Source organism: Oncorhynchus nerka, linkage group LG3, assembly GCF_034236695.1.
Source record: "Oncorhynchus nerka isolate Pitt River linkage group LG3, Oner_Uvic_2.0, whole genome shotgun sequence".
NCBI lineage: Eukaryota > Metazoa > Chordata > Actinopteri > Salmoniformes > Salmonidae > Oncorhynchus > Oncorhynchus nerka.
Genome location: NC_088398.1, coordinates 8,219,266 through 8,245,701, shown reverse-complemented (window position 1 = coordinate 8,245,701; position 26,436 = coordinate 8,219,266). Strand labels below are relative to the sequence as shown.

At 46.8% G+C, this 26,436-nt stretch overlaps 1 protein-coding gene across 4 annotated transcripts in view; it reads right to left on the bottom strand.

Moving 5' to 3' along the window:
• The window catches only part of LOC115125572 (rho guanine nucleotide exchange factor 1-like), an 81,285-nt gene that overhangs the window by 34,247 nt on the left and 20,602 nt on the right, over positions 1 to 26,436 (bottom strand). For 2 of the 4 annotated variants that reach the window (XM_065007938.1, XM_065007941.1), the window contains exons 2-13: positions 24,595 to 24,681; positions 24,228 to 24,341; positions 18,588 to 18,686; positions 17,974 to 18,016; positions 17,741 to 17,846; positions 17,334 to 17,474; positions 15,611 to 15,640; positions 10,577 to 10,685; positions 10,347 to 10,437; positions 9,682 to 9,714; positions 8,326 to 8,535; positions 8,084 to 8,225 (exon numbers count right to left, since the gene is read on the bottom strand). In XM_065007938.1, coding sequence (XP_064864010.1) covers positions 8,084 to 8,225; positions 8,326 to 8,535; positions 9,682 to 9,714; positions 10,347 to 10,437; positions 10,577 to 10,685; positions 15,611 to 15,640; positions 17,334 to 17,474; positions 17,741 to 17,846; positions 17,974 to 18,016; positions 18,588 to 18,686; positions 24,228 to 24,341; positions 24,595 to 24,681 — 1,205 coding nt within the window. Of the gene's footprint in view, positions 1 to 6,980; positions 6,993 to 8,083; positions 8,226 to 8,325; positions 8,536 to 9,681; positions 9,715 to 10,346; positions 10,438 to 10,576; positions 10,686 to 15,610; positions 15,641 to 17,333; positions 17,475 to 17,740; positions 17,847 to 17,973; positions 18,017 to 18,587; positions 18,687 to 24,227; positions 24,342 to 24,594; positions 24,682 to 26,436 lie in introns of all 4 variants that reach the window. The other 2 variants (XM_065007937.1, XM_065007939.1) reach the window with 2 other exon arrangements.

The following is a 26,436-nucleotide window of genomic DNA, read 5'->3' as shown; positions in this document are numbered from 1 at the left end:
AACACAGCAGAGACACTCCACACAGTCCTGGGTTACTGCTTAATGACTAGCCCTATTAGAAACACATTGGAAGCAGAGACACTCCACACAGTCCTGGGTTACTGCTTAATGACTAGCCCTATTAGAAACACATTGGAAGCAGAGACACTCCACACAGTCCTGGGTTACTGCTTAATGACTAGCCCTATTAGAAACACATTGGAAGCAGAGACACTCCACACAGTCCTGGGTTACTGCTTAATGACTAGCCCTATTAGAAACACATTGGAAGCAGAGACACTCCACACAGTCCTGGGTTACTGCTTAATGACTAGCCCTATTAGAAACACATTGGAAGCAGAGACACTCCACACAGTCCTGGGTTACTGCTTAATGACTAGCCCTATTAGAAACACATTGGAAGCAGAGACACTCCACACAGTCCTGGGTTACTGCTTAATGACTAGCCCTATCAGAAACACATTGGAAGCAGAGACACTCCACACAGTCCTGGGTTACTGCTTAATGACTAGCCCTATTAGAAACACATTGGAAACAGAGACACTCCACACAGTCCTGGGTTACTGCCCTTAATGACTAGTCCCCTATTAGAAACACATTGGAAGCAGAGACACTCCACACAGTCCTGGGTTACTGCTTAATGACTAGCCCTATTAGAAACACATTGGAAGCAGAGACACTCCACACAGTCCTGGGTTACTGCTTAATGACTAGCCCTATTAGAAACACATTGGAAGCAGAGACACTCCACACAGTCCTGGGTTACTGCTTAATGACTAGCCCTATTAGAAACACATTGGAAGCAGAGACACTCCACACAGTCCTGGGTTACTGCTTAATGACTAGCCCTATTAGAAACACATTGGAAGCAGAGACACCACACAGTCCTGGGTTACTGCTTAATGACTAGCCCTATTAGAAACACATTGGAAACAGAGACACTCCACACAGTCCTGGGTTACTGCTTAATGACTAGCCCTATTAGAAACACATTGGAAGCAGAGACACTCCACACAGTCCTGGGTTACTGCTTAATGACTAGCCCTATTAGAAACACATTGGAAGCAGAGACACTCCACACAGTCCTGGGTTACTGCTTAATGACTAGCCCTATCAGAAACACATTGGAAGCAGAGACACTCCACACAGTCCTGGGTTACTGCTTAATGACTAGCCCTATTAGAAACACATTGGAAGCAGAGACACTCCACACAGTCCTGGGTTACTGCTTAATGACTAGCCCTATCAGAAACACATTGGAAGCAGAGACACTCCACACAGTCCTGGGTTACTGCTTAATGACTAGCCCTATTAGAAACACATTGGAAGCAGAGACACTCCACACAGTCCTGGGTTACTGCTTAATGACTAGCCCTATTAGAAACACATTGGAAGCAGAGACACTCCACAGTCCTGGGTTACTGCTTAATGACTAGCCCTATCGACACATTGGAAGCAGAGACACTCCACACAGTCCTGGGATACTGCTTAATGACTAGCCCTATCAGAAACACATTGGAAGCAGAGACACTCCACACAGTCCTGGGTTACTAGCTTAATGACAGAGACACCCACAGTCCTGGGTTACTGCTTAATGACTAGCCCTATCAGAAACACATTGGAAGCAGAGACACTCCACACAGTCCTGGGTTACTGCTTAATGACTAGCCCTATTAGAAACACATTGGAAGCAGAGACACTCCACACAGTCCTGGGTTACTGCTTAATGACTAGCCCTATTAGAAACACATTGGAAGCAGAGACACTCCACACAGTCCTGGGTTACTGCTTAATGACTAGCCCTATCAGAAACACATTGGAAGCAGAGACACTCCACACAGTCCTGGGTTACTGCTTAATGACTAGCCCTATTAGAAACACATTGGAAGCAGAGACACTCCACACAGTCCTGGGTTACTGCTTAATGACTAGCCCTATTAGAAACACATTGGAAGCAGAGACACTCCACACAGTCCTGGGTTACTGCTTAATGACTAGCCCTATTAGAAACAATTGACTCCACACAGTCCCTTTACTGCTTAATGACTAGCCCTATTAGAAACACATTGGAAGCAGAGACACTCCACACAGTCCTGGGTTACTGCTTAATGACTAGCCCTATTAGAAACACATTGGAAGCAGAGACACCACACAGTCCTGGGTTACTGCTTAATGACTAGCCCTATTAGAAACACATTGGAAACAGAGACACTCCACACAGTCCTGGGTTACTGCTTAATGACTAGCCCTATTAGAAACACATTGGAAGCAGAGACACTCCACACAGTCCTGGGTTACTGCTTAATGACTAGCCCTATTAGAAACACATTGGAAGCAGAGACACTCCACACAGTCCTGGGTTACTGCTTAATGACTAGCCCTATTAGAAACACATTGGAAGCAGAGACACTCCACACAGTCCTGGGTTACTGCTTAATGACTAGCCCTATTAGAAACACATTGGAAGCAGAGACACTCCACACAGTCCTGGGTTACTGCTTAATGACTAGCCCTATTAGAAACACATTGGAAGCAGAGACACTCCACACAGTCCTGGGTTACTGCTTAATGACTAGCCCTATTAGAAACACATTGGAAGCAGAGACACTCCACACAGTCCTGGGTTACTGCTTAATGACTAGCCCTATTAGAAACACATTGGAAGCAGAGACACTCCACACAGTCCTGGGTTACTGCTTAATGACTAGCCCTATTAGAAACACATTGGAAGCAGAGACACTCCACACAGTCCTGGGTTACTGCTTAATGACTAGCCCTATTAGAAACACATTGGAAGCAGAGACACTCCACACAGTCCTGGGTTACTGCTTAATGACTAGCCCTATTAGAAACACATTGGAAGCAGAGACACTCCACACAGTCCTGGGTTACTGCTTAATGACTAGCCCTATTAGAAACACATTGGAAGCAGAGACACTCCACACAGTCCTGGGTTACTGCTTAATGACTAGCCCTATCAGAAACACATTGGAAGCAGAGACACTCCACACAGTCCTGGGTTACTGCTTAATGACTAGCCCTATTAGAAACACATTGGAAGCAGAGACACTCCACAGTCCTGGGTTACTGCTTAATGACTAGCCCTATCAGAAACACATTGGAAGCAGAGACACTCCACACAGTCCTGGGTTACTGCTTAATGACTAGCCCTATTAGAAACACATTGGAAGCAGAGACACTCCACACAGTCCTGGGTTACTGCTTAATGACTAGCCCTATCGACACATTGGAAGCAGAGACACTCCACACAGTCCTGGGATACTGCTTAATGACTAGCCCTATCAGAAACACATTGGAAGCAGAGACACTCCACACAGTCCTGGGTTACTGCTTAATGACTAGCCCTATCAGAAACACATTGGAAGCAGAGACACTCCACACAGTCCTGGGTTACTGCTTAATGACTAGCCCTATTAGAAACACATTGGAAACAGAGACACTCCACACAGTCCTGGGTTACTGCTTAATGACTAGCCCTATCAGAAACACATTGGAAGCAGAGACACTCCACACAGTCCTGGGTTACTGCTTAATGACTAGCCCTATCAGAAACACATTGGAAGCAGAGACACTCCACACAGTCCTGGGTTACTGCTTAATGACTAGCCCTATTAGAAACACATTGGAAGCAGAGACACTCCACACAGTCCTGGGTTACTGCTTAATGACTAGCCCTATTAGAAACACATTGGAAGCAGAGACACTCCACACAGTCCTGGGTTACTGCTTAATGACTAGCCCTATTAGAAACACATTGGAAGCAGAGACACTCCACACAGTCCTGCTTTACTGCTTAATGACTAGCCCTATTAGAAACACATTGGAAGCAGAGACACTCCACACAGTCCTGGGTTACTGCTTAATGACTAGCCCTATTAGAAACACATTGGAAGCAGAGACACCACACAGTCCTGGGTTACTGCTTAATGACTAGCCCTATTAGAAACACATTGGAAACAGAGACACTCCACACAGTCCTGGGTTACTGCTTAATGACTAGCCCTATTAGAAACACATTGGAAGCAGAGACACTCCACACAGTCCTGGGTTACTGCTTAATGACTAGCCCTATTAGAAACACATTGGAAGCAGAGACACTCCACACAGTCCTGGGTTACTGCTTAATGACTAGCCCTATCAGAAACACATTGGAAGCAGAGACACTCCACACAGTCCTGGGTTACTGCTTAATGACTAGCCCTATTAGAAACACATTGGAAGCAGAGACACTCCACACAGTCCTGGGTTACTGCTTAATGACTAGCCCTATCAGAAACACATTGGAAGCAGAGACACTCCACACAGTCCTGGGTTACTGCTTAATGACTAGCCCTATTAGAAACACATTGGAAGCAGAGACACTCCACACAGTCCTGGGTTACTGCTTAATGACTAGCCCTATTAGAAACACATTGGAAGCAGAGACACTCCACAGTCCTGGGTTACTGCTTAATGACTAGCCCTATTAGAAACACATTGGAAGCAGAGACACTCCACACAGTCCTGGGATACTGCTTAATGACTAGCCCTATCAGAAACACATTGGAAGCAGAGACACTCCACACAGTCCTGGGTTACTGCTTAATGACTAGCCCTATCAGAAACACATTGGAAGCAGAGACACTCCACACAGTCCTGGGTTACTGCTTAATGACTAGCCCTATTAGAAACACATTGGAAACAGAGACACTCCACACAGTCCTGGGTTACTGCTTAATGACTAGCCCTATCAGAAACACATTGGAAGCAGAGACACTCCACACAGTCCTGGGTTACTGCTTAATGACTAGCCCTATCAGAAACACATTGGAAGCAGAGACACTCCACACAGTCCTGGGTTACTGCTTAATGACTAGCCCTATTAGAAACACATTGGAAGCAGAGACACTCCACACAGTCCTGGGTTACTGCTTAATGACTAGCCCTATTAGAAACACATTGGAAGCAGAGACACTCCACACAGTCCTGGGTTACTGCTTAATGACTAGCCCTATTAGAAACACATTGGAAGCAGAGACACTCCACACAGTCCTGCTTTACTGCTTAATGACTAGCCCTATTAGAAACACATTGGAAGCAGAGACACTCCACACAGTCCTGGGTTACTGCTTAATGACTAGCCCTATTAGAAACACATTGGAAGCAGAGACACCACACAGTCCTGGGTTACTGCTTAATGACTAGCCCTATTAGAAACACATTGGAAACAGAGACACTCCACACAGTCCTGGGTTACTGCTTAATGACTAGCCCTATTAGAAACACATTGGAAGCAGAGACACTCCACACAGTCCTGGGTTACTGCTTAATGACTAGCCCTATTAGAAACACATTGGAAGCAGAGACACTCCACACAGTCCTGGGTTACTGCTTAATGACTAGCCCTATCAGAAACACATTGGAAGCAGAGACACTCCACACAGTCCTGGGTTACTGCTTAATGACTAGCCCTATTAGAAACACATTGGAAGCAGAGACACTCCACACAGTCCTGGGTTACTGCTTAATGACTAGCCCTATTAGAAACACATTGGAAGCAGAGACACTCCACACAGTCCTGGGTTACTGCTTAATAACTAGCCCTATTAGAAACACATTGGAAGCAGAGACACTCCACACAGTCCTGGGTTACTGCTTAATGACTAGCCCTATTAGAAACACATTGGAAGCAGAGACACTCCACACAGTCCTGGGTTACTGCTTAATGACTAGCCCTATTAGAAACACATTGGAAGCAGAGACACTCCACACAGTCCTGGGTTACTGCTTAATGACTAGCCCTATTAGAAACACATTGGAAGCAGAGACACTCCACACAGTCCTGGGTTACTGCTTAATGACTAGCCCTATTAGAAACACATTGGAAGCAGAGACACTCCACACAGTCCTGGGTTACTGCTTAATGACTAGCCCTATTAGAAACACATTGGAAGCAGAGACACTCCACACAGTCCTGGGTTACTGCTTAATGACTAGCCCTATCAGAAACACATTGGAAGCAGAGACACTCCACACAGTCCTGGGTTACTGCTTAATGACTAGCCCTATTAGAAACACATTGGAAGCAGAGACACTCCACAGTCCTGGGTTACTGCTTAATGACTAGCCCTATCAGAAACACATTGGAAGCAGAGACACTCCACACAGTCCTGGGTTACTGCTTAATGACTAGCCCTATTAGAAACACATTGGAAGCAGAGACACTCCACACAGTCCTGGGTTACTGCTTAATGACTAGCCCTATTAGAAACACATTGGAAGCAGAGACACTCCACACAGTCCTGGGTTACTGCTTAATGACTAGCCCTATCAGAAACACATTGGAAACAGAGACACTCCACACAGTCCTGGGTTACTGCTTAATGACTAGCCCTATTAGAAACACATTGGAAGCAGAGACACTCCACACAGTCCTGGGTTACTGCTTAATGACTAGCCCTATCAGAAACACATTGGAAGCAGAGACACTCCACACAGTCCTGGGTTACTGCTTAATGACTAGCCCTATTAGAAACACATTGGAAGCAGAGACACTCCACACAGTCCTAGGTTACTGCTTAATGACTAGCCCTGTTAGAAACACATTGGAAGCCCATCTACCTCAACACTATAAGTGAAGAAGCGGTCCTTAGTAACATCTCAGTGTGTCTGTGTACCAAGGCCTTTCAATTACGCAGTGTTAAATGGCAATCAATTGGGCTTATCAGCTTTCCAATCTCACACACACACTGACAAGAAGACTATTATTCTCTAACATCACAGCCCACTCACGTCACTTCAAGGTACAGGATAAACAATACTTAGCCATGCAGTGAGAGTGTGTGTGTGTGTGTGTGTGTGTGTGTGTGTGTGTGTGTGTGTGTGTGTGTGTGTACACAGAAATGCAGGATGGACTGTGTGTTATCAATAGGAGGCCCAGTGCGTGTCCGTATCCCTGTCGCAGAGAAGTAGAAACCCACCTTGTCTTGCGTCTGTAAAAACACGGGACAGGACAGTTACATAACCACCACAACCATTCAACAGTAACACACCCCCTTTCTACGAACCTCCAACTCTCCCCATCAACCGCTGCAGCACACGGACAGAGCCTAGCAGCACTGAACGCACTGTAAAACCACAGAAAGCAAAGCACGCCCACAAACACAAGACGTCAGCTGTCCTGAACATGGTACTACATGAAGCCCTGTGAAGACTGGACAACAGAACATAGCGGAACCCTATAGAACCACACACACTGATGCCTTCTGCAAGCAACAGACATGAAAGCGAACTAGACCTCACTGCTTGACCTACAGTAGGACTGAAGCACAGTAAAAGTCAACTTAATGACCTTAAGCCTGTAGAGATACAATGCTGTACAAACCAAATATAGCACAATGAATGCCCAAATCAGACAGACAACATAACAACAACGTTATACCAGCTTTCCCCAGCTCTGGTACTTGAGTCTAGCCTGCAGACACACAGACAAGATGACACACTACAGTACAGTGTTAACTATTATACACTTAACTTGCTCTGAACAACTGAGCAGAGTCAGCATCGCACAAACAAGGAGACAGCAGTGGTGCTTTGGAAGAGGAACAAACAAACATGAAAAATGGACACACAGAGAGAAAGAAAGTGGAGAACAGGTAAACAAAACAAGAGATTTGTGGTAGAGGAGAAGGGAGGAGGAGGGGTTGGGGGCTGGAGGGGAAGACCAGGTCCCTGTAGCCCCAGTAAGGGTCCATCTCCAAATGCTGGGTGGGTCTTAGTGATGTTCGCTACATGGAGCTGCTCTGGCAGGACAGGGTTAAGGTGTGGTAGGTAGGCTAGGCAGCACAGTACACAGCAGGGACGGACGGAGACACTGAGGGAGTTTTACCACGCTTCCTCAGCCTTAGCATAGCCACTGACCCCTAACCTTTTTAAACTGTTTGACTATGTTCAACTCTACCTAAAGGTGTTGGGTCTATGTTGGTCTTTGGTTTTATACATCTCATCTACTCCACCCCCCCCACTTCTATTTACCTCTCTCTTCCTCTATTTATCCCTTTCCCTTACTACCTCTCTCTCTCACCTGTCTTTGTCCAGGTTTTCCTCCAGGGGGGGTTCATTGGGTGAGGGGGGCTCCCATATAGCCAGCCCCCCTGCCATCCCCGCGGGGGACACCTCGCCCCCCTCCGCCACCAACTGGGGGTCCGAACGACTGCTGAACAGACCTGGGAGAGGGAAAAAGCACATCAGATTCACCTCACTGAACACACCCTAAGTTAGGTTGGGTGTTGCTATGCTACCATGTAGCCGTCCAATCAGCCTTACCTATCTCGCTGTGGGAGAAGTCTGGGCTGGAGGTCACACTGATGTGAACCCCTGAGCCCTCGCTGACCTCCAAACCCTGATGGGGGGAGGATCCTGTGGAAACAGACTTCCTGTTTAATGCTGGAGGAGCAGCATCAGGGGCGGAGGAGCCTCGAGAGGGGGCGAGGCCGCTGGAAACCTTACGCTCCTGATTCACCTTCTCTTTATCCACTGTGAGAGAGAGAGAGAGGTAGAGAAATAGATGGTAAAAGGGATGACATTGAGAAAAAAAAGAGTCAAAACAGTCAGTCATTTCCATGAGAGAAAGAAACAGACAGGACGATTATAGGGCAGTCAGTCAATCTGTGGTGAGAGAGGAGGGTTAATCATTCTCAGGGTGGGGACAGTTTTGTGCCTATGTTCACAACCCTGCGACAGACTGACCGTGTGTGTGTGAGAGAGAGAGAGAGAGAGAGAGAGAGAGAGAGAGAGAGAGAGAGAGAGATGGGCAAAAATCCATGTTGTGTTAAATTGACTAATTGTTTCGATAATGATAAATCAGCAATAAATCATGTTTGGGGGAGGTGCTAGAGCTGGGCGAGATGGACAAAATGTGATAATGTGATGAATGTCACTATTTTGCTCAACAACAATAAATAGCCTACAACAATAAAACTAAACGTTTTAAAGGGACAGTTAGGCTACTTTACATTAGCGGGAGGGCTTTTGACCATTTAGTTCCAGTGCCAAGTAAGTCAACTGAGATAGCAATGGGAACTCAAAACACTTAGCTAGTGATGTTGTTACTATATAGACATGTAGGCTAATTGATTAATCTATCAGTAAATGTAGGCTAATTGATTAATCTATCAGTAAATGTAGGCTAATTGATTCATCTATCTAGGCTAACATCCTACAACAACTTTCCAGCACTAGACCGAGGCTACTTGATGAACAACAAGAGCAGATTCTGACGGTTATCCGCGTTTCTCCAAACATCAAATTTCAAAGTTGCACCAAACGTCAAATTTCTGCAGGAATTAACATAACACATAGGCTATTACCGTTGACCAAACAACGGTTTTAGAACAATCTACAGGAACATTGTATAGCAAAATCACAGAAAAATCACAGATTTTCATTTTTTTCGCCCAAGCTCTAGTGTGTGTGTATGTGGTTAGTCCATCTATTAAAACACCCATGATTACACCTAGACGCAAAACAGCAAGCCAACAAATCAAAAACTTGCCATTCCCCTCGGCCCCTTCCGGGTTTGATTTGATACATGCAAACATGCTTTGGGGTTGATTAGTAAGGACTAAACCATTCTAGAGATAAAGGGGTGGGGAAGAGGAGATGAGAGCCAGACGGTGGTACCTTCAGCCTCCACTTTAGGAAGTTTGACCTCAGCTGAAAGAAGAACACAGGGCAAGACAACGGGTTCTTTTTAATTCTACAAAGACTTTGTCTTATACAGGCACTACGGTCATTCTGGTAGACCCACTTTTAGATGGCGATCGATAATCAAACACCTGACATAGCTTATACGATATGTCATCCATTCTGTTTCTCTGTACCTTCAGTATGCAGTGTGTATTTAGTAGTGTATGCAGTGTGTATTTAGTAGTGTATGCAGTGTGTATTTAGTAGTGTATGCAGTGTGTATTTAGTAGTGTATGCAGTGTGTATTTAGTAGTGTATGCAGTGTGTATTTAGTAGTGTATGCAGTGTGTATTTAGTAGTGTATGCAGTGTGTATTAGTAGTGTATGTTTAGTAGTGTATGCAGTGTGTATTTAGTAGTGTATGCAGTGTGTATTTAGTAGTGTATGCAGTGTGTATTTAGTAGTGTATGCAGTGTGTATTTAGTAGTGTATGCAGTGTGTATTTAGTAGTGTATGCAGTGTGTATTTAGTAGTGCATACAGTATGTATTTACTGTAAATATTTTCGTGTTGTTTTTTAACTACTTAAGGAAGACAAACTAATTTCTCCTTGGGTATTGATAAAGTACAATCTCATATTATGACACTACTGGTACGTACTGCTGCCAGCAATCCAGCCACCGGCGGCGCTGAGGATGTTGGGAAAACCCCCCTTCGGTTTAGATTTAGTGGACTCCTCACTCTTCTTATTCTGAGAGGGAGATGGAGGAAGAGAGACAAAGAGAGAGCGCATTATGACAAGTACAGTCTTATAATACTGGATAGGTTGGTGTGTGGTATGGACTGTGGACTCCAGACAGAGAGACAGAGAGACAGACAGACAGACTCACCTTCCCAAGGGGTCTCCTGAAGAACCCTCTGGACTTCTTACTGTCAGCTACCCTGGACTTCACTCCTAGGTGCTTCATGTAGAAGGCCACTGCTGCAAAAATCGACGAACTGGAGGACGAGAGAGAGGAAGGGAGAGCGAGATCTCTGTAAAGTTAGTGGTGATGAAAGTGCTGCATTTATACATGCTGTATAAATGCATATATATTGGGGGTGGGGTTGAGATGAGAAAGGGGTGGGGTTGAGATGAGAAAAGGGGTGGGGTTGAGATGAGAAAAGGGGTGGGGTTGAGATGAGAAAAGGGGTGGGGTTGAGATGAGAAAAGGGGTGGGGTTGAGATAAGATGAGAAAAGGGGTGGGGTTGAGATAAGATGAGAAAAGGGGTGGGGTTGAGATGAGAAAAGGGTGGGGTTGAGATGAGAAAGGGTGGGGTTGAGATGAGAAAGGGGTGGGGTTGAGATGAGAAAAGGGGTGGGGTTGAGATGAGAAAGGGGTGGGGTTGAGATGAGAAAAGGGGTGGGGTTGAGATGAGAAAAGGGGTGGGGTTGAGATGAGAAAAGGGGTGGGGTTGAGATGAGAAAAGGGGTGGGGTTGAGATGAGAAAGGGGTGGGGTTGAGATGAGAAAAGGGGTGGGGTTGAGATGAGAAAAGGGGTGGGATTGAGATAAGAGAAAAGGGGTGGGGTTGATAAGATGAGAAAGGGGTGGGGTTGAGATGAGAAAAGGGGGGGTTGAGATGAGAAAGGGGTTGGGGTTGAGATGAGAAAAGGGGTGGGGTTGAGATGAGAAAAGGGGTGGGGTTGAGATGAGAAAAGGGTGGGGTTGAGATGAGAAACAGGGGTGGGGTTGAGATGAGAAAAGGTGTGGGGTTGAGATAAGATGAGAAAAGGGGTGGGGTTGAGATGAGAAAAGGGGTGGGGTTGAGATGAGAAAAGGGGTGGGGTTGAGATGAGAAAAGGGGTGGGGTTGAGATGAGAAAAGGGGTGGGGTTGAGATGAGAAAAGGGGTGGGGTTGAGATGAGAAAAGGGGTGGGGTTGAGATGAGAAAAGGGGGTGGGGTTGAGATGAGAAAGGGGTGGGGTTGAGATGAGAAAAGGGGTGGGGTTGAGATGAGAAAAAGGGGTGGGGTTGAGATGAGAAAAGGGGTGGGGTTGAGATGAGAAAAGGGGTTGAGATGAGAAAAGGGGTTGAGAGGAGAAAAGGGGTTGAGAGGAGAAAAGGGGTGGGGTTGGAATATGAGAAAGGCTGGGGTGATGCTGGGTGGAGAGTTGGTAGTTTACTAGAGATGAAAGGAGGAGTAGAAAGAGGAGCTTGAGAGGGAAAATGCAGGAGCTTTTCAAAAGGGGTGGGGTTGAGACCACAAACCAAGTCAGCCTACATCAGCTACAGAATGCCATTTATGGCAAAGTAATGCAACTATAGTACTGCGGTCTGCACAACATACAATAACAGTCCTGAAGTCTGCACAACATACAATAACAGTCCTGCAGTCTGCACAACATACAACTACAGTCCTGCAGTCTGCACAACATACAACTACAGTCCTGAAGTCTGCACAACATACAATAACAGTCCTGCAGTCTGCACAACATACAATAACAGTCCTGAAGTCTGCACAACATACAAACAGTCCTGAAGTCTGCACAACATACAACTACAGTCCTAAAGTCTGCACAACGTAGAAAGACAGTCTGAGACAAAATACAGGAGCAGTCCTGAAGTCTGCAAGACCACAAACCAAGTCTGCACAACATACAACTACAGTCCATTTAGTCTGCACAACATACAATAATAGTCCTGCAGTCTGCACAACATACAATAACAGTCCTGAAGTCTGCACAACATACAATAACAGTCCTGAAGTCTGCACAACATACAATAACAGTCCTGCAGTCTGCACAACATACAACTACAGTCCTGAAGTCTGCACAACATACAATAACAGTCCTGCAGTCTGCACAACATACAATAACAGTCCTGAAGTCTGCACAACATACAACTACAGTCCTGAAGTCTGCACAACATACAACTACAGTCCTGAAGTCTGCACAACGTACAACTACAGTCTGCACAACATACAACTACAGTCCTGAAGTCTGCACAACGTACAACTACAGTCTGCACAACATACAACTACAGTCCTGAAGTCTGCACAACATACAATAATAGTCCTGCAGTCTGCACAACGTACAACTACAGTCCTGAAGTCTGCACAACGTACAACTACAGTCCTGAAGTCTGCACAACATACAATAACAGTCCTGCAGTCTGCACAACGTACAACTACAGTCCTGAAGTCTGCACAACGTACAATAACAGTCCTGAAGTCTGCACAACGTACAATAACAGTCCTGAAGTCTGCACAACATACAATAACAGTCCTGAAGTCTGCACAACATACAATAACAGTCCTGCAGTCTGCACAACGTACAACTACAGTCCTGAAGTCTGCACAACGTACAACTACAGTCCTGAAGTCTGCACAACGTACAATAACAGTCCTGAAGTCTGCACAACATACAATAACAGTCCTGAAGTCTGCACAACATACAATAACAGTCCTGCAGTCTGCACAACATACAACTACAGTCCTGAAGTCTGCACAACATACAACTACAGTCCTGAAGTCTGCACAACATACAACTTCAGTCCTGAAGTCTGCACAACATACAATAACAGTCCTGCAGTCTGCACAACGTACAACTACAGTCCTGAAGTCTGCACAACGTACAACTACAGTCCTGAAGTCTGCACAACATACAACTACAGTCCTGAAGTCTGCACAACATACAACTACAGTCCTGAAGTCTGCACAACATACAATAACAGTCCTGCAGTCTGCACAACGTACAATAACAGTCCTGCAGTCTGCACAACATACAACTACAGTCCTGAAGTCTGCACAACATACAACTACAGTCCTGAAGTCTGCACAACGTACAACTACAGTCCTGAAGTCTGCACAACGTACAACTACAGTCCTGAAGTCTGCACAACATACAACTAACAGTCCTGAAGTCTGCACAACGTACAACTACAGTCCTGAAGTCTGCACAACGTACAACTACAGTCCTGAAGTCTGCACAACGTACAACTACAGTCCTGAAGTCTGCACAACGTACAACTACAGTCCTGCAGTCTGCACAACATACAATAACAGTCCTGAAGTCTGCACAACGTACAACTACAGTCCTGAAGTCTGCACAACGTACAATAACAGTCCTGAAGTCTGCACAACGTACAATAACAGTCCTGAAGTCTGCACAACATACAATAACAGTCCTGAAGTCTGCACAACGTACAACTACAGTCCTGAAGTCTGCACAACGTACAATAACAGTCCTGAAGTCTGCACAACGTACAACTACAGTCTGCACAACATACAATAACAGTCCTGCAGTCTGCACAACGTACAACTACAGTCCTGAAGTCTGCACAACGTACAATAACAGTCTGCACAACATACAATAACAGTCCTGCAGTCTGCACAACATACAATAACAGTCCTGAAGTCTGCACAACGTACAACTACAGTCTGCACAACATACAACTACAGTCCTGAAGTCTGCACAACGTACAACTACAGTCCTGAAGTCTGCACAACGTACAATAACAGTCCTGAAGTCTACAATAACAGTCCTGCAGTCTGCACAACATACAACTAACAGTCCTGCAGTCTGCACAACATACAACTACAGTCCTGAAGTCTGCACAACGTAACACAGTCCTGACAGTCTGCACAACATACAACTAACAGTCCTGAAGTCTGCACAACATACAACTACAGTCCTGAAGTCTGCACAACATACAACTACAGTCCTGAAGTCTGCACAACATACAACTACAGTCCTGAAGTCTGCACAACATACAACTACAGTCCTGCAGTCTGCACAACATACAACTACAGTCCTGCAGTCTGCACAACATACAACTACAGTCCTGAAGTCTGCACAACATACAACTACAGTCCTGAAGTCTGCACAACATACAATAACAGTCCTGCAGTCTGCACAACATACAACTACAGTCCTGAAGTCTGCACAACGTACAATAACAGTCCTGAAGTCTGCACAACGTACAACTACAGTCCTGAAGTCTGCACAACGTACAACTACAGTCCTGAAGTCTGCACAACGTACAACTACAGTCCTGAAGTCTGCACAACATACAATAACAGTCCTGAAGTCTGCACAACGTACAACTACAGTCCTGAAGTCTGCACAACGTACAACAACAGTCCTGAAGTCTGCACAACGTACAACAACAGCCCTGCAGTCTGCACAACGTACAACTACAGTCCTGAAGTCTGCACAACGTACAACTACAGTCCTGAAGTCTGCACAACGTACAACTACAGTCCTGAAGTCTGCACAACGTACAACTACAGTCCTGAAGTCTGCACAACGTACAACTACAGTCCTGAAGTCTGCACAACGTACAACTACAGTCCTGAAGTCTGCACAACGCACAACTACAGTCCTGAAGTCTGCACAACGCACAACTACAGTCCTGAAGTCTGCACAACGTACAACTACAGTCCTGAAGTCTGCACAACGTACAACAACAGTCCTGAAGTCTGCACAACGTACAATAACAGTCCTGAAGTCTGCACAACGTACAACTACAGTCCTGAAGTCTGCACAACGTACAATAACAGTCCTGAAGTCTGCACAACGTACAACTACAGTCCTGAAGTCTGCACAACGTACAATAACAGTCCTGCAGTCTGCACAACGTACAACTACAGTCCTGAAGTCTGCACAACGTACAATAACAGTCCTGAAGTCTGCACAACGTACAACTACAGTCCTGAAGTCTGCACAACGTACAATAACAGTCCTGAAGTCTGCACAACGTACAACTATAGAGCAAAATAAACTAATTGAGGAGGAAGGTCAAATAAATACAAGGCATGTATGTATGGACTTTAAAAGATCAATGAATCTAAGCAGGGAGCTGGACAAAGCATGTCTAGCATGCATTCACACATTGACGGAAGTGGTTCACACACACAGCACCGCGAAACACAGAACTCACCATTTCTCCTCGTCTGCGACGATGGAGGGGCTGAAAGAGAGGAGATGAATAGATATTAAAGAGAGAGAGAGAGATAGAAAGATACGTGCAGACATTGCCAAGTCTGTAGACTTACCGGTGGAGTCGATTAAGTGTCATTTTCCCTCGCTCTTTCTCGACTGATTCTTAACTCTGTTTTGGGACGGTGGAATCTGAAGCGGCTAAGCTTCTCCTGATCCAACTCAAATCTGACTGCAGTGATATTGTGTTCAGAGCAGAGGCTACTGAACATATTCTGATCTTGCCAACAAAAAAAGGGAAAAAATAAAACAAAGTCTAGAACAATGAGAGATGCATTAAAAGCTGCACCCAAAACAACGCACAAGAAACTATTGACAATTGTTTTTCAACTAAAACACTGCAAAAATCGAATCTGTACAAATCTATCCAATCTGCTTTTATGCACAAGGCTAGGTATCAGCTGTCTAACTATCTGCAAAAGATACGTGTGAAGTCAAGGCACAGCTGCTCTCTGGGAGTTGTCTGCAGGGTGGGCTGGAAAATCTAACAATGCTCCAGGACACCGGAAATGGCTATTTAACTGTGTTTTAGTCTGATGCAACAAGCAGGCAAGAATATGGAAATGAGATCCTACTGTTATTCTTTTCTATTAACATAAAGGGAGGGGAGGGGTTTCCTCTGGATTCCCGAAGCCAATCAGGACGCCAAGCCCATCCCTCCATTCCACTGACTGACCAATGGGAAACAGAGGAGGTGAGATCACCATGTTGTGGCGGAGAGAGGGGGAGAGACGGGGGAGCATGCTGAACGAGGGCGAGTGTGGGATTGTGGAGGAGAGGAGAGGATTGTGGAAGTGAATCTAAATGGGCAGAATAAATGAATAACTCTTTTGTAGTTAGGAGACAGAGAGAGTTGATTGTGAGTCAGTAACAGAGCCGGTGGGAAGCTGCTTTATGATGTGTTTGACACTGCCTGCTGACAAGCGTTTCATATTTCCTCCACTGACAATACAGTAGTAACCAGAAAAAAGGGACTTATGCATTGGGCATATCCCCTTTGTTGGTCTCTCTCTTATAGTCACTCTTTCATCCTCTCTCTTCACACTGCAGGTTAAAGAGCTTGTCTCCTGCTCTCCTCCTCACTTGTTCCAGTGTTAATTCATTGTGTCTGGCCACTGGGTCAGAGGTAGATGAACGGACTACACTGCCCCTACTCTCCCTCCCTCCCCCTCTCCATCCTCCCCATCCCTCCGGTTGGCAGCATGCCAGGGGAGAGCCTTCCTGCCAACGTGGCACAGCTGACTCTCTCCTTCTCCCTCTGCTTCCTCTCCTCTACCTCCCTTTCACCCACTCTGTTCCAATCACTGTTGTCCCTCTTTCTTTTCTCCCCAAATCCCTCTCTCTCCTCCATGTCTTTAATCATCCATCTATCCCCCTAGTGGTCCCTGTGTGTTGAACTGGTTGTGTCAATGTGTGTATTTCTGCACCATATTCTAGAAATGTCCGCTGAGGGACTGGAACTGTGATGTCTAGAGGCCCGTGATGTCATGATGATACTACACAGTATTTAATTGAATTCAAATTAAACTTGCCCCCAAACGAAGCCATGGGAGGTTTAACTTAGCTAATTAGACTGTACCTTTATCTATGAAGTGAAATAAAAGCTATACGTTATGTAGTACTGCATTATGACAGTCAATAATCCACCCCAGCAGTCTACTCACTGGATCTCAGACATTTTGTCCAGCAGGGTCTCTGCCACGGCCTTCTCCTTCATCTCCATGGGGATACGATCGGTGGGGTAGTGAGACTCCACCTCCAGCAGCTCTGCCGCGTTAGGGGTCATACCCATCATCCTCTTCTGCCTGAGAGGGAGGCACAGCAGGAAGTATCCCTTTAAGTATTTACATCTCACACTGTATAACTGTCATCAGTCTGACATTATCACTGAGGGCTAGTTGGTACACACGTGTGTATGGGGAGCAACAAGAGAGTTTGGGTTTAGGGCAGAGACTATTTTAACCCAATGTTATCACTGGTGAGTCAATAGGTGCTGTTTCACTGGTTCCATAGATATGGGTGATTTTGACCAGGTTCTATGGATGTGGTTCTATGGATGTGGGTGTGTCACCTAAAGTCTTCCAGCTGTCGCAGCACCTCTGGGGCCTGAGCCAACTGGACATCCTGGACAAACTTCTTCTGCTGCTCCTCACTGAGCAGGTCTGGTCTGGTACGGTCTGAGACAGAGAGATTACATACACACCATGCTTTATCCAGATAATGCTGAGTAGACCAGTGGTGGAATAGCAGTATGACGGCTGCATTATCTAAAAATCATAAGAGAACGATCGTAGGAGGGCTTACCCAACTCAAACGATACATTGTGAGGGATTTGCACTCTGAGAATCTATGTGGGTTGAAGAGAATGAGGGAGAGAACATTTAATTTGACATAATGATAATATGCATCACAGTGACTTCTACGACACAATTTGTATAGAAATCTCAAACAATGCAGTACACCACAGTCACCACCAGATGTCACTTGAATACCATTTTTTTATGCAGGCAAGAGGAAACTTAGAAAACAGAAGTACAATTTCTACTCCATGAGTCTCTTTCTATCTCTGAATGTTCCAATGAACTTTCACTAAACATATCCTTTTAGAATAGAGAGGGAGTGTAAAACAGGAAAAGAGCAATAGAAATAGCAATCTTTCCCAAAGGTCATTCCCACGACCCGAACAGGAAGTGGTTTGTCAGAGTGAGAAAGTGTGACACACTGAGCAGAGGGAGAGGGGGAGACACATGACGAGAGGAAGAGGGGTATAGAGGGTACAGCCGGACAAACGGCCAGTAGCAAGAAACCAGAGGAAGTACGGTACAGAATAGGTACTAAGTACGGAACAGAACAGTGAGATGCCATCTGGCTCTGGGCTCTACAGTCGCTTCTTAGCTCCCTGTGTTTCTTGCACTTACAGCGCCCTTGTCCAGGAAGCTGTTGTAGAACTCCACAAACTGCTTCTTTGTCTCTTTGGTACTGAGGTTCTTGAAGAGGTCAGCATGGAGGTAACACAACTGAGAGGGGGAGGAAGGGAGAGAGAGAGAGCGAGAAAGAGAGAAAAATGAGGAAGGGAGCTAGAAGATATGAGTACCACACACAAACCATTTTCTATAACACTGGTCGGTGAAGGACAGATAAGTGATCGGTATGGTCGGTGGAGGACAGATAAGTGATCGGTATGGTCGGTGGAGGACAGATAAGTGATCGGTATGGTCGGTGAAGGACAGATAAGTGATCGGTATGGTCGGTGGAGGACAGATAAGTGAACGGTATGGTCGGTGAAGGACAGATAAGTGATCGGTATGGTCGGTGAAGGACAGATAAGTGATCGGTATGGTCGGTGAAGGACAGATAAGTGATCGGTATGGTCGGTGGAGGACAGATAAGTGATCGGTATGGTCGGTGTAGGACAGATAAGTGATCGGTATGGTCGGTGAAGGACAGATAAGTGATCGGTATGGTCGGTGGAGGACAGATAAGTGATCGGTATGGTCGGTGGAGGACAGATAAGTGATCGGTATGGTCGGTGGAGGACATAGGTGATCGGTATGGTCGGTGGAGGACAGATAAGTGATCGGTATGGTCGGTGGAGGACAGATAAGTGATCGGTATGGTCGGTGGAGGAAAGATAAGTGATCGGTATGGTCGGTGGAGGACATAAGTGATCGGTATGGTCGGTGGAGGACAGATAAGTGATCGGTATGGTCGGTGGAGGACAACCGTGCCGGGTTGGAGCGAACAGTCGCATCCGCACTTCGGTCTGCAGGTAGTATAACTTTTCATTACATTTCATTACATTTCATTATAGTACAACGGTTTGATTTGTCTAATCTTAGCAATTTCTTCTTAGCTAGCTACATAGCCGTCTTTGTATCAAAGATAATTGCGTAATTATCGTATTTCGTCGTCCTAACGTATCTGCCCAGCAGCTAGCCAGCTAGCTAACGCCCACCGTCTACATAGCTAGCTACATAGCCGTCTCTGTATCAAAGATAATTGTGTAGATAATTGTGTAGTCTAGAGCGATTTTCTAGGTTACCTAGCCAGCTATTGTCGTTCTTTTAACGCAACGTAACGTAATCAACACTGCTAGCTAGCTAGCCAGCTAGCCCCTGAATCAACAACGCAGCCAGCTATTTGTCGTCCTTAACGTAGGAGACACTGCTAGCTAGCCAACAGCTAGCCAACGTCTACCGATTAGAACTCAACAACCCGGTCGCATTCCGCCTCGCTCCACAGGTAGTATGACATTTTCATTTCATTTCATTACAGTACAACGGTTTGATTTGTTTGATCGTAGCTAGCTACATAGCTAGCTACATAGCCGTCTCTGTATCAAAGATAATTGTGTAGTCTAGAGCGATTTTCTAGGTTACCTAGCCAGCTATTGTCGTTCTTTTAACGCAACGTAACGTAATCAACACTGCTAGCTAGCCAGCTAGCCCCCGAATCAACAACGCAGCCACTGCCAGCTAGCCTACAAAGTCAACAACGCAGCCACTGCCAGCTAGCCTACTTCAGCAGTACTGTATCATTTTTTATCATTTTAGTCAATAAGATTCTTGCTACGTAAGCTCAACTTTCTGAACATTCGAGACGTGTAGTCCACTTGTCATTCCAATCTCCTTTGCATTAGCGTAGCCTCTTCTGTAGCCTGTCAACTATGTGTCTGTCTATCCCTGTTCTCTCCTCTCTGCACAGACCATACAAACGCTCCACACCGCGTGGCCGCTGCCACCCTAATCTGGTGGTCCCAGCGCGCACGACCCACGTGGAGTTCCAGATCTCCGGTAGCCTCTGGAACTGCCGATCTGCGGCCAACAAGGCAGAGTTCATCTCAGTCTATGCCTCCCTCCAGTCCCTCGACTTCTTGGCACTGACGGAAACATGGATCACCACAGATAACACTGCTACTCCTACTGCTCTCTCTTCGTCCGCCCACGTGTTCTCGCACACCCCGAGAGCTTCTGGTCAGCGGGGTGGTGGCACCGGGATCCTCATCTCTCCCAAGTGGTCATTCTCTCTTTCTCCCCTTACCCATCTGTCTATCGCCTCCTTTGAATTCCATGCTGTCACAGTTACCAGCCCTTTCAAGCTTAACATCCTTATCATTTATCGCCCTCCAGGTTCCCTCGGAGAGTTCATCAATGAGCTTGATGCCTTGATAAGCTCCTTTCCTGAGGACGGCTCACCTCTCACAGTTCTGGGCGACTTTAACCTCCCCACGTCTACCTTTGACTCATTCCTCTCTGCCTCCTTCTTTCCACTCCTCTCCTCTTTTGACCTCTCCCTCTCACCTTCCCCCTACTCACAAGGCAGGCAATACGCCGACCTCATCTTTACTAGATGCTGTTCTTCCACTAACCTCATTGCAACTCCCCTCCAAGTCTCCGACCACTACCTTGTATCCTTTTCCCTCTCGCTCTCATCCAACACTTCCCACACTGCCCCTACTCGGATGGTATCGCGCCGTCCCAACCTTCGCTCTCTCTCCCCGCTACTCTCTCCTCTTCCATCCTATCATCTCTTCCCTCTGCTCAAACCTTCTCCAACCTATCTCCTGATTCTGCCTCCTCAACCCTCCTCTCCTCCCTTTCTGCATCCTTTGACTCTCTATGTCCCCTATCCTCCAGGCCGGCTCGGTCCTCCCCTCCCGCTCCGTGGCTCGACGACTCATTGCGAGCTCACAGAACAGGGCTCCGGGCAGCCGAGCGGAAATGGAGGAAAACTCGCCTCCCTGCGGACCTGGCATCCTTTCACTCCCTCCTCTCTACATGTTCCTCTTCTGTCACTGCTGCTAAAGCCACTTTCTACCACTCTAAATTCCAAGCATCTGCCTCTAACCCTAGGAAGCTCTTTGCCACCTTCTCCTCCCTCCTGAATCCCCCTCCCCCTCCCCCCCTCCTTCCTCTCTGCAGATGACTTTGTCAACCATTTTGAAAAGAAGGTCGACGACATCCGATCCTCGTTTGCTAAGTCAAACGACACCGCTGGTTCTGCTCACACTGCCCTACCCTGTGCTCTGACCTCTTTCTCCCCTCTCTCTCCAGATGAAATCTCGCGTCTTGTGACGGCCGGCCGCCCAACAACCTGCCCGCTTGACCCTATCCCCTCCTCTCTTCTCCAGACCATTTCCGGAGACCTTCTCCCTTACCTCACCTCGCTCATCAACTCCTCCCTGACCGCTGGCTACGTCCCTTCAGTCTTCAAGAGAGCGAGAGTTGCACCCCTTCTGAAAAAATCTACACTCGATCCCTCCGATGTCAACAACTACAGACCAGTATCCCTTCTTTCTTTTCTCTCCAAAACCCTTGAACGTGCCGTCCTTGGCCAGCTCTCCCGCTTTCTCTCTCAGAATGACCTTCTTGATCCAAATCAGTCAGGTTTCAAGACTAGTCATTCAACTGAGACTGCTCTTCTCTGTATCACGGAGGCGCTCCGCACTGCTAAAGCTAACTCTCTCTCCTCTGCTCTCATCCTTCTAGACCTATCGGCTGCCTTCGATACTGTGAACCATCAGATCCTCCTCTCCACCCTCTCCGAGTTGGGCATCTCCGGCGCGGCCCACGCTTGGATTGCGTCCTACCGGACAGGTCGCTCCTACCAGGTGGCGTGGCGAGAATCCGTCTCCTCACCACGTGCTCTCACCACTGGTGTCCCCCAGGGCTCTGTTCTAGGCCCTCTCCTATTCTCGCTATACACCAAGTCACTTGGCTCTGTCATAACCTCACATGGTCTCTCCTATCATTGCTATGCAGACGACACACAATTAATCTTCTCCTTTCCCCCTTCTGATGACCAGGTGGCGAATCGCATCTCTGCATGTCTGGCAGACATATCAGTGTGGATGACGGATCACCACCTCAAGCTGAACCTCGGCAAGACGGAGCTGCTCTTCCTCCCGGGAAGGACTGCCCGTTCCATGATCTCGCCATCACGGTTGACAACTCCACTGTGTCCTCCTCCCAGAGCGCTAAGAACCTTGGCGTGATCCTGGACAACACCCTGTCGTTCTCAACTAACATCAAGGCGGTGGCCCGTTCCTGTAGGTTCATGCTCTACAACATCCGCAGAGTACGACCCTGCCTCACACAGGAAGCGGCGCAGGTCCTAATCCAGGCACTTGTCATCTCCCGTCTGGATTACTGCAACTCGCTGTTGGCTGGGCTCCCTGCCTGTGCCATTAAACCCCTACAACTCATCCAGAACGCCGCAGCCCGTCTGGTGTTCAACCTTCCCAAGTTCTCTCACGTCACCCCGCTCCTCCGCTCTCTCCACTGGCTTCCAGTTGAAGCTCGCATCCGCTACAAGACCATGGTGCTTGCCTATGGAGCTGTGAGGGGAACGGCACCTCAGTACCTCCAGGCTCTGATCAGGCCCTACACCCAAACAAGGGCACTGCGTTCATCCACCTCTGGCCTGCTCGCCTCCCTACCACTGAGAAAGTACAGTTCCCGCTCAGCCCAGTCAAAACTGTTCGCTGCTCTGGCCCCCCAATGGTGGAACAAACTCCCTCACGACGCCAGGACATTGGAGTCAATCACCACCTTCCAGAGACACCTGAAACCCCACCTCTTTAAGGAATACCTAGGATAGGATAAAGTAATCCTTCTCACCCCCCTTAAAAGATTTAGATGCACTATTGTAAAGTGGCTGCTCCACTGGATGTCATAAGGTGAATGCACCAATTTGTAAGTCGCTCTGGATAAGAGCGTCTGCTAAATGACTTAAATGTAAATGTAAATAAGTGATCGGTATGGTCGGTGGAGGACAGATAAGTAATCGGTATGGTCGGTGGAGGACAGATAAGTGATCGGTATGGTCGGTGGAGGACAGATAAGTGATCGGTATGGTCGGTGGAGGACAGATAAGTGATCGGTATGGTCGGTGAAGGACAGATAAGTGATCGGTATGGTCGGTGGAGGACAGATAAGTGATCGGTATGGTCGGTGGAGGACAGATAAGTGATCGGTATGGTCGGTGGAGGACATAAGTGATCGGTATGGTCGGTGGAGGACAGATACATAATCGGTATGGTCGGTGGAGGACAGATAAGTGATCGGTATGGTCGGTGGAGGACATAAGTGATCGGTATGGTCGGTGGAGGACAGATAAGTGATCGGTATGGTCGGTAGAGGACAGATAAGTGATCGGTATGGTCGGTGGAGGACAGATAAGTGATCGGTATGGTCGGTGGAGGACAGATAAGTAATCGGTATAGTCTGGGAGGACAGTCTGGTGTGTATTAAAATACAGGTGCATCACAAGCTACAGGGACAGGTAGGGGGAGGTAGGGGGTTTGGGAGAGGGGTGAGGAGAGGGAGCCTGTCTGGGCTGTGAAGGGGTAACAGTACCTGGGTGGATCACGGTGTCTGCATGCAGAATAAAAGGGAGAGACAGGCATGCTTAATATCACTAGAGATGCACAGAAACAGAGCTACACATAGAGCAGACAGATACTCATCACACACTAACATGGACATAAACACCCACACCAGACAATACATCACCACACACACACACACACACACACACACACACACAGTAGTTCTCACCAGGGAGGAGCAGTCGAACTGCAGGATGACGTGCTGAAGGAAGACCAGCAGGTGGGTTGGCCGACTCTTCACTAGCTCTATACTGGTGAAGTGACTGCTGTGGTCATCCACCGTCTGGGATGGACAGAGAGAGAGAGGGGGGTTAGAAACAGTAGATATACTAAGGGAGAGGTGAGGAATAGAGGAGGGAAGAAGGAGAAGGTACAGAGTGAATGACAGATTAGATAGAGGACATTGGTGGACAGGGAATGAGGAGAAGGATAGAGAATGGAGTATGTGAGAAGGACAGAGAGAAAGGTCAGAACAGATATGATCATTCATCAGTCTATTGTTCGCTACAGTTCATTGTCATCAGGAAGTTACTCACGGGGTCCAGATCATTCTCAAAGTCCTCATCCTCGGCCCCGATGATGCTCATGGCTGGGTTAAACCACTGAGCCCCAAACGCTCCCCCCTACAGACAGAGACACAGTTAGACCACTGAGCCCCAAACGCTCCCCCCTACAGACAGAGACACAGTTAGACCACTGAGCCCCAAACGCTCCCCCCTACAGACAGAGACACAGTTAGACCACTGAGCCCCAAACGCTCCCCCCTACAGACAGAGACACAGTTAGACCACTGAGCCCCAAACGCTCCTCCTTACAGACAGAGACACAGTTAGACCACTGAGCCCCAAACGCTCCCCCCTACAGACAGAGACACAGTTAGACCACTGAGCCCCAAACGCTCCCCCCTACAGACAGAGACACAGTTAGACCAGAGCCCCAAACGCTCCCCCTACAGACAGAGACACAGTTAGACCACTGAGCCCCAAACGCTCCCCCCTACAGACAGAGACACAGTTAGACCACTGAGCCCCAAACGCTCCCCCCTACAGACAGAGACACAGTTAGACCACTGAGCCCCAAACGCTCCCCCCTACAGACAGAGTAGATCTGGGACAATAAACCGAAAATGATCGACACCAACCATACCGATCACTTATCGCCGGCATTTTGCTCATATCCGTCATCACAATAAGTAGCCTATACTAGAGAAATGTGAGGTTTGAAATGAAATAAGTTTGCTAATGTGGGTGACTGATAATGGGACAATTTTTAAACTGTGGTGCACATTAATGTTATAAACTCATAGTTCTATTTATTATTATGATTCAATTCAGGCAATTAATTGTGATGTGGAGTTTTGGCACCATGAGGAGACAGAAAAGAGAGAGAGGACATTACATCATCTGACACCACCACAACCTGCTGAGTGACACTGCAAAAGTCAACCCACACCGACCTCGGCCTCACCCACCACACACACTTACAGTCAAGAAGGATATAAATATATTTAAATATATTTAGCCTATATATATATATATATATATATATATTTCCTCTCTCTCTTTTTAGCCTATATATATATATATATAGGCTACCCCAGGGGTCGGCAACCCTGGTCCTGGAGGGCCGCAGGCACTTCATGGTTTTGGTTTAACTGACATGGTAGACCAGGTGTGTTGATGTTAGACAATCACTGAACTGATCAATTAGGTCAGGTGTGGTGCCTAGTTGGGACAAAATCCTGCAGTACCTGCGGCCCTCCAGGAACAGGGTTGCCGACCCCTGACCTAGTCTATAGGACCCCATAATCACACTACTAAAGCCTTGTTCACACTGCAGGCCTTAATGCTCAAATCCATTTTAGAATACTGACTGTCCAAACAGCAAGTTACAAGTGACCAAATTATGTGTGTTCAGACAGCAGTCATTAGCTGACACGGCCAAGCTAGTTGTCATAGTAACCACTGGTGTGTGGCAGTGGTGTAGCAAAGATTTTTTATAACTAAACCAAGATAGACCACAGCCTGTCGCTTCAAATGGAAACAAATGAGTCATAGTGGGCAGGAGGAGGTGGGCAGAGCCAAGCACAAGTTGGTGAGATTCTATTGGCTCGTTCTAGCACACATTTGCATATTTCCATTAAGGAACGCCTACTCTGTGAAGTGTGCAATAACTCAATTCACCTTTTCACTTGTTCTAAACAATGCCATTTTTTAAAACCTTAGCAAAGGGTAAAGTCTAGACAACTTTGTCCACTCTGTTCGCAAGAGATTATAGTTTTGGGAACAGAAAACTGTATTGAGATCAACTGTTTAATCATTGATCAAATTTACAGAAAGTCGGCCACTGGGCTTCCGCTCACTGCCATATTTGGTAGT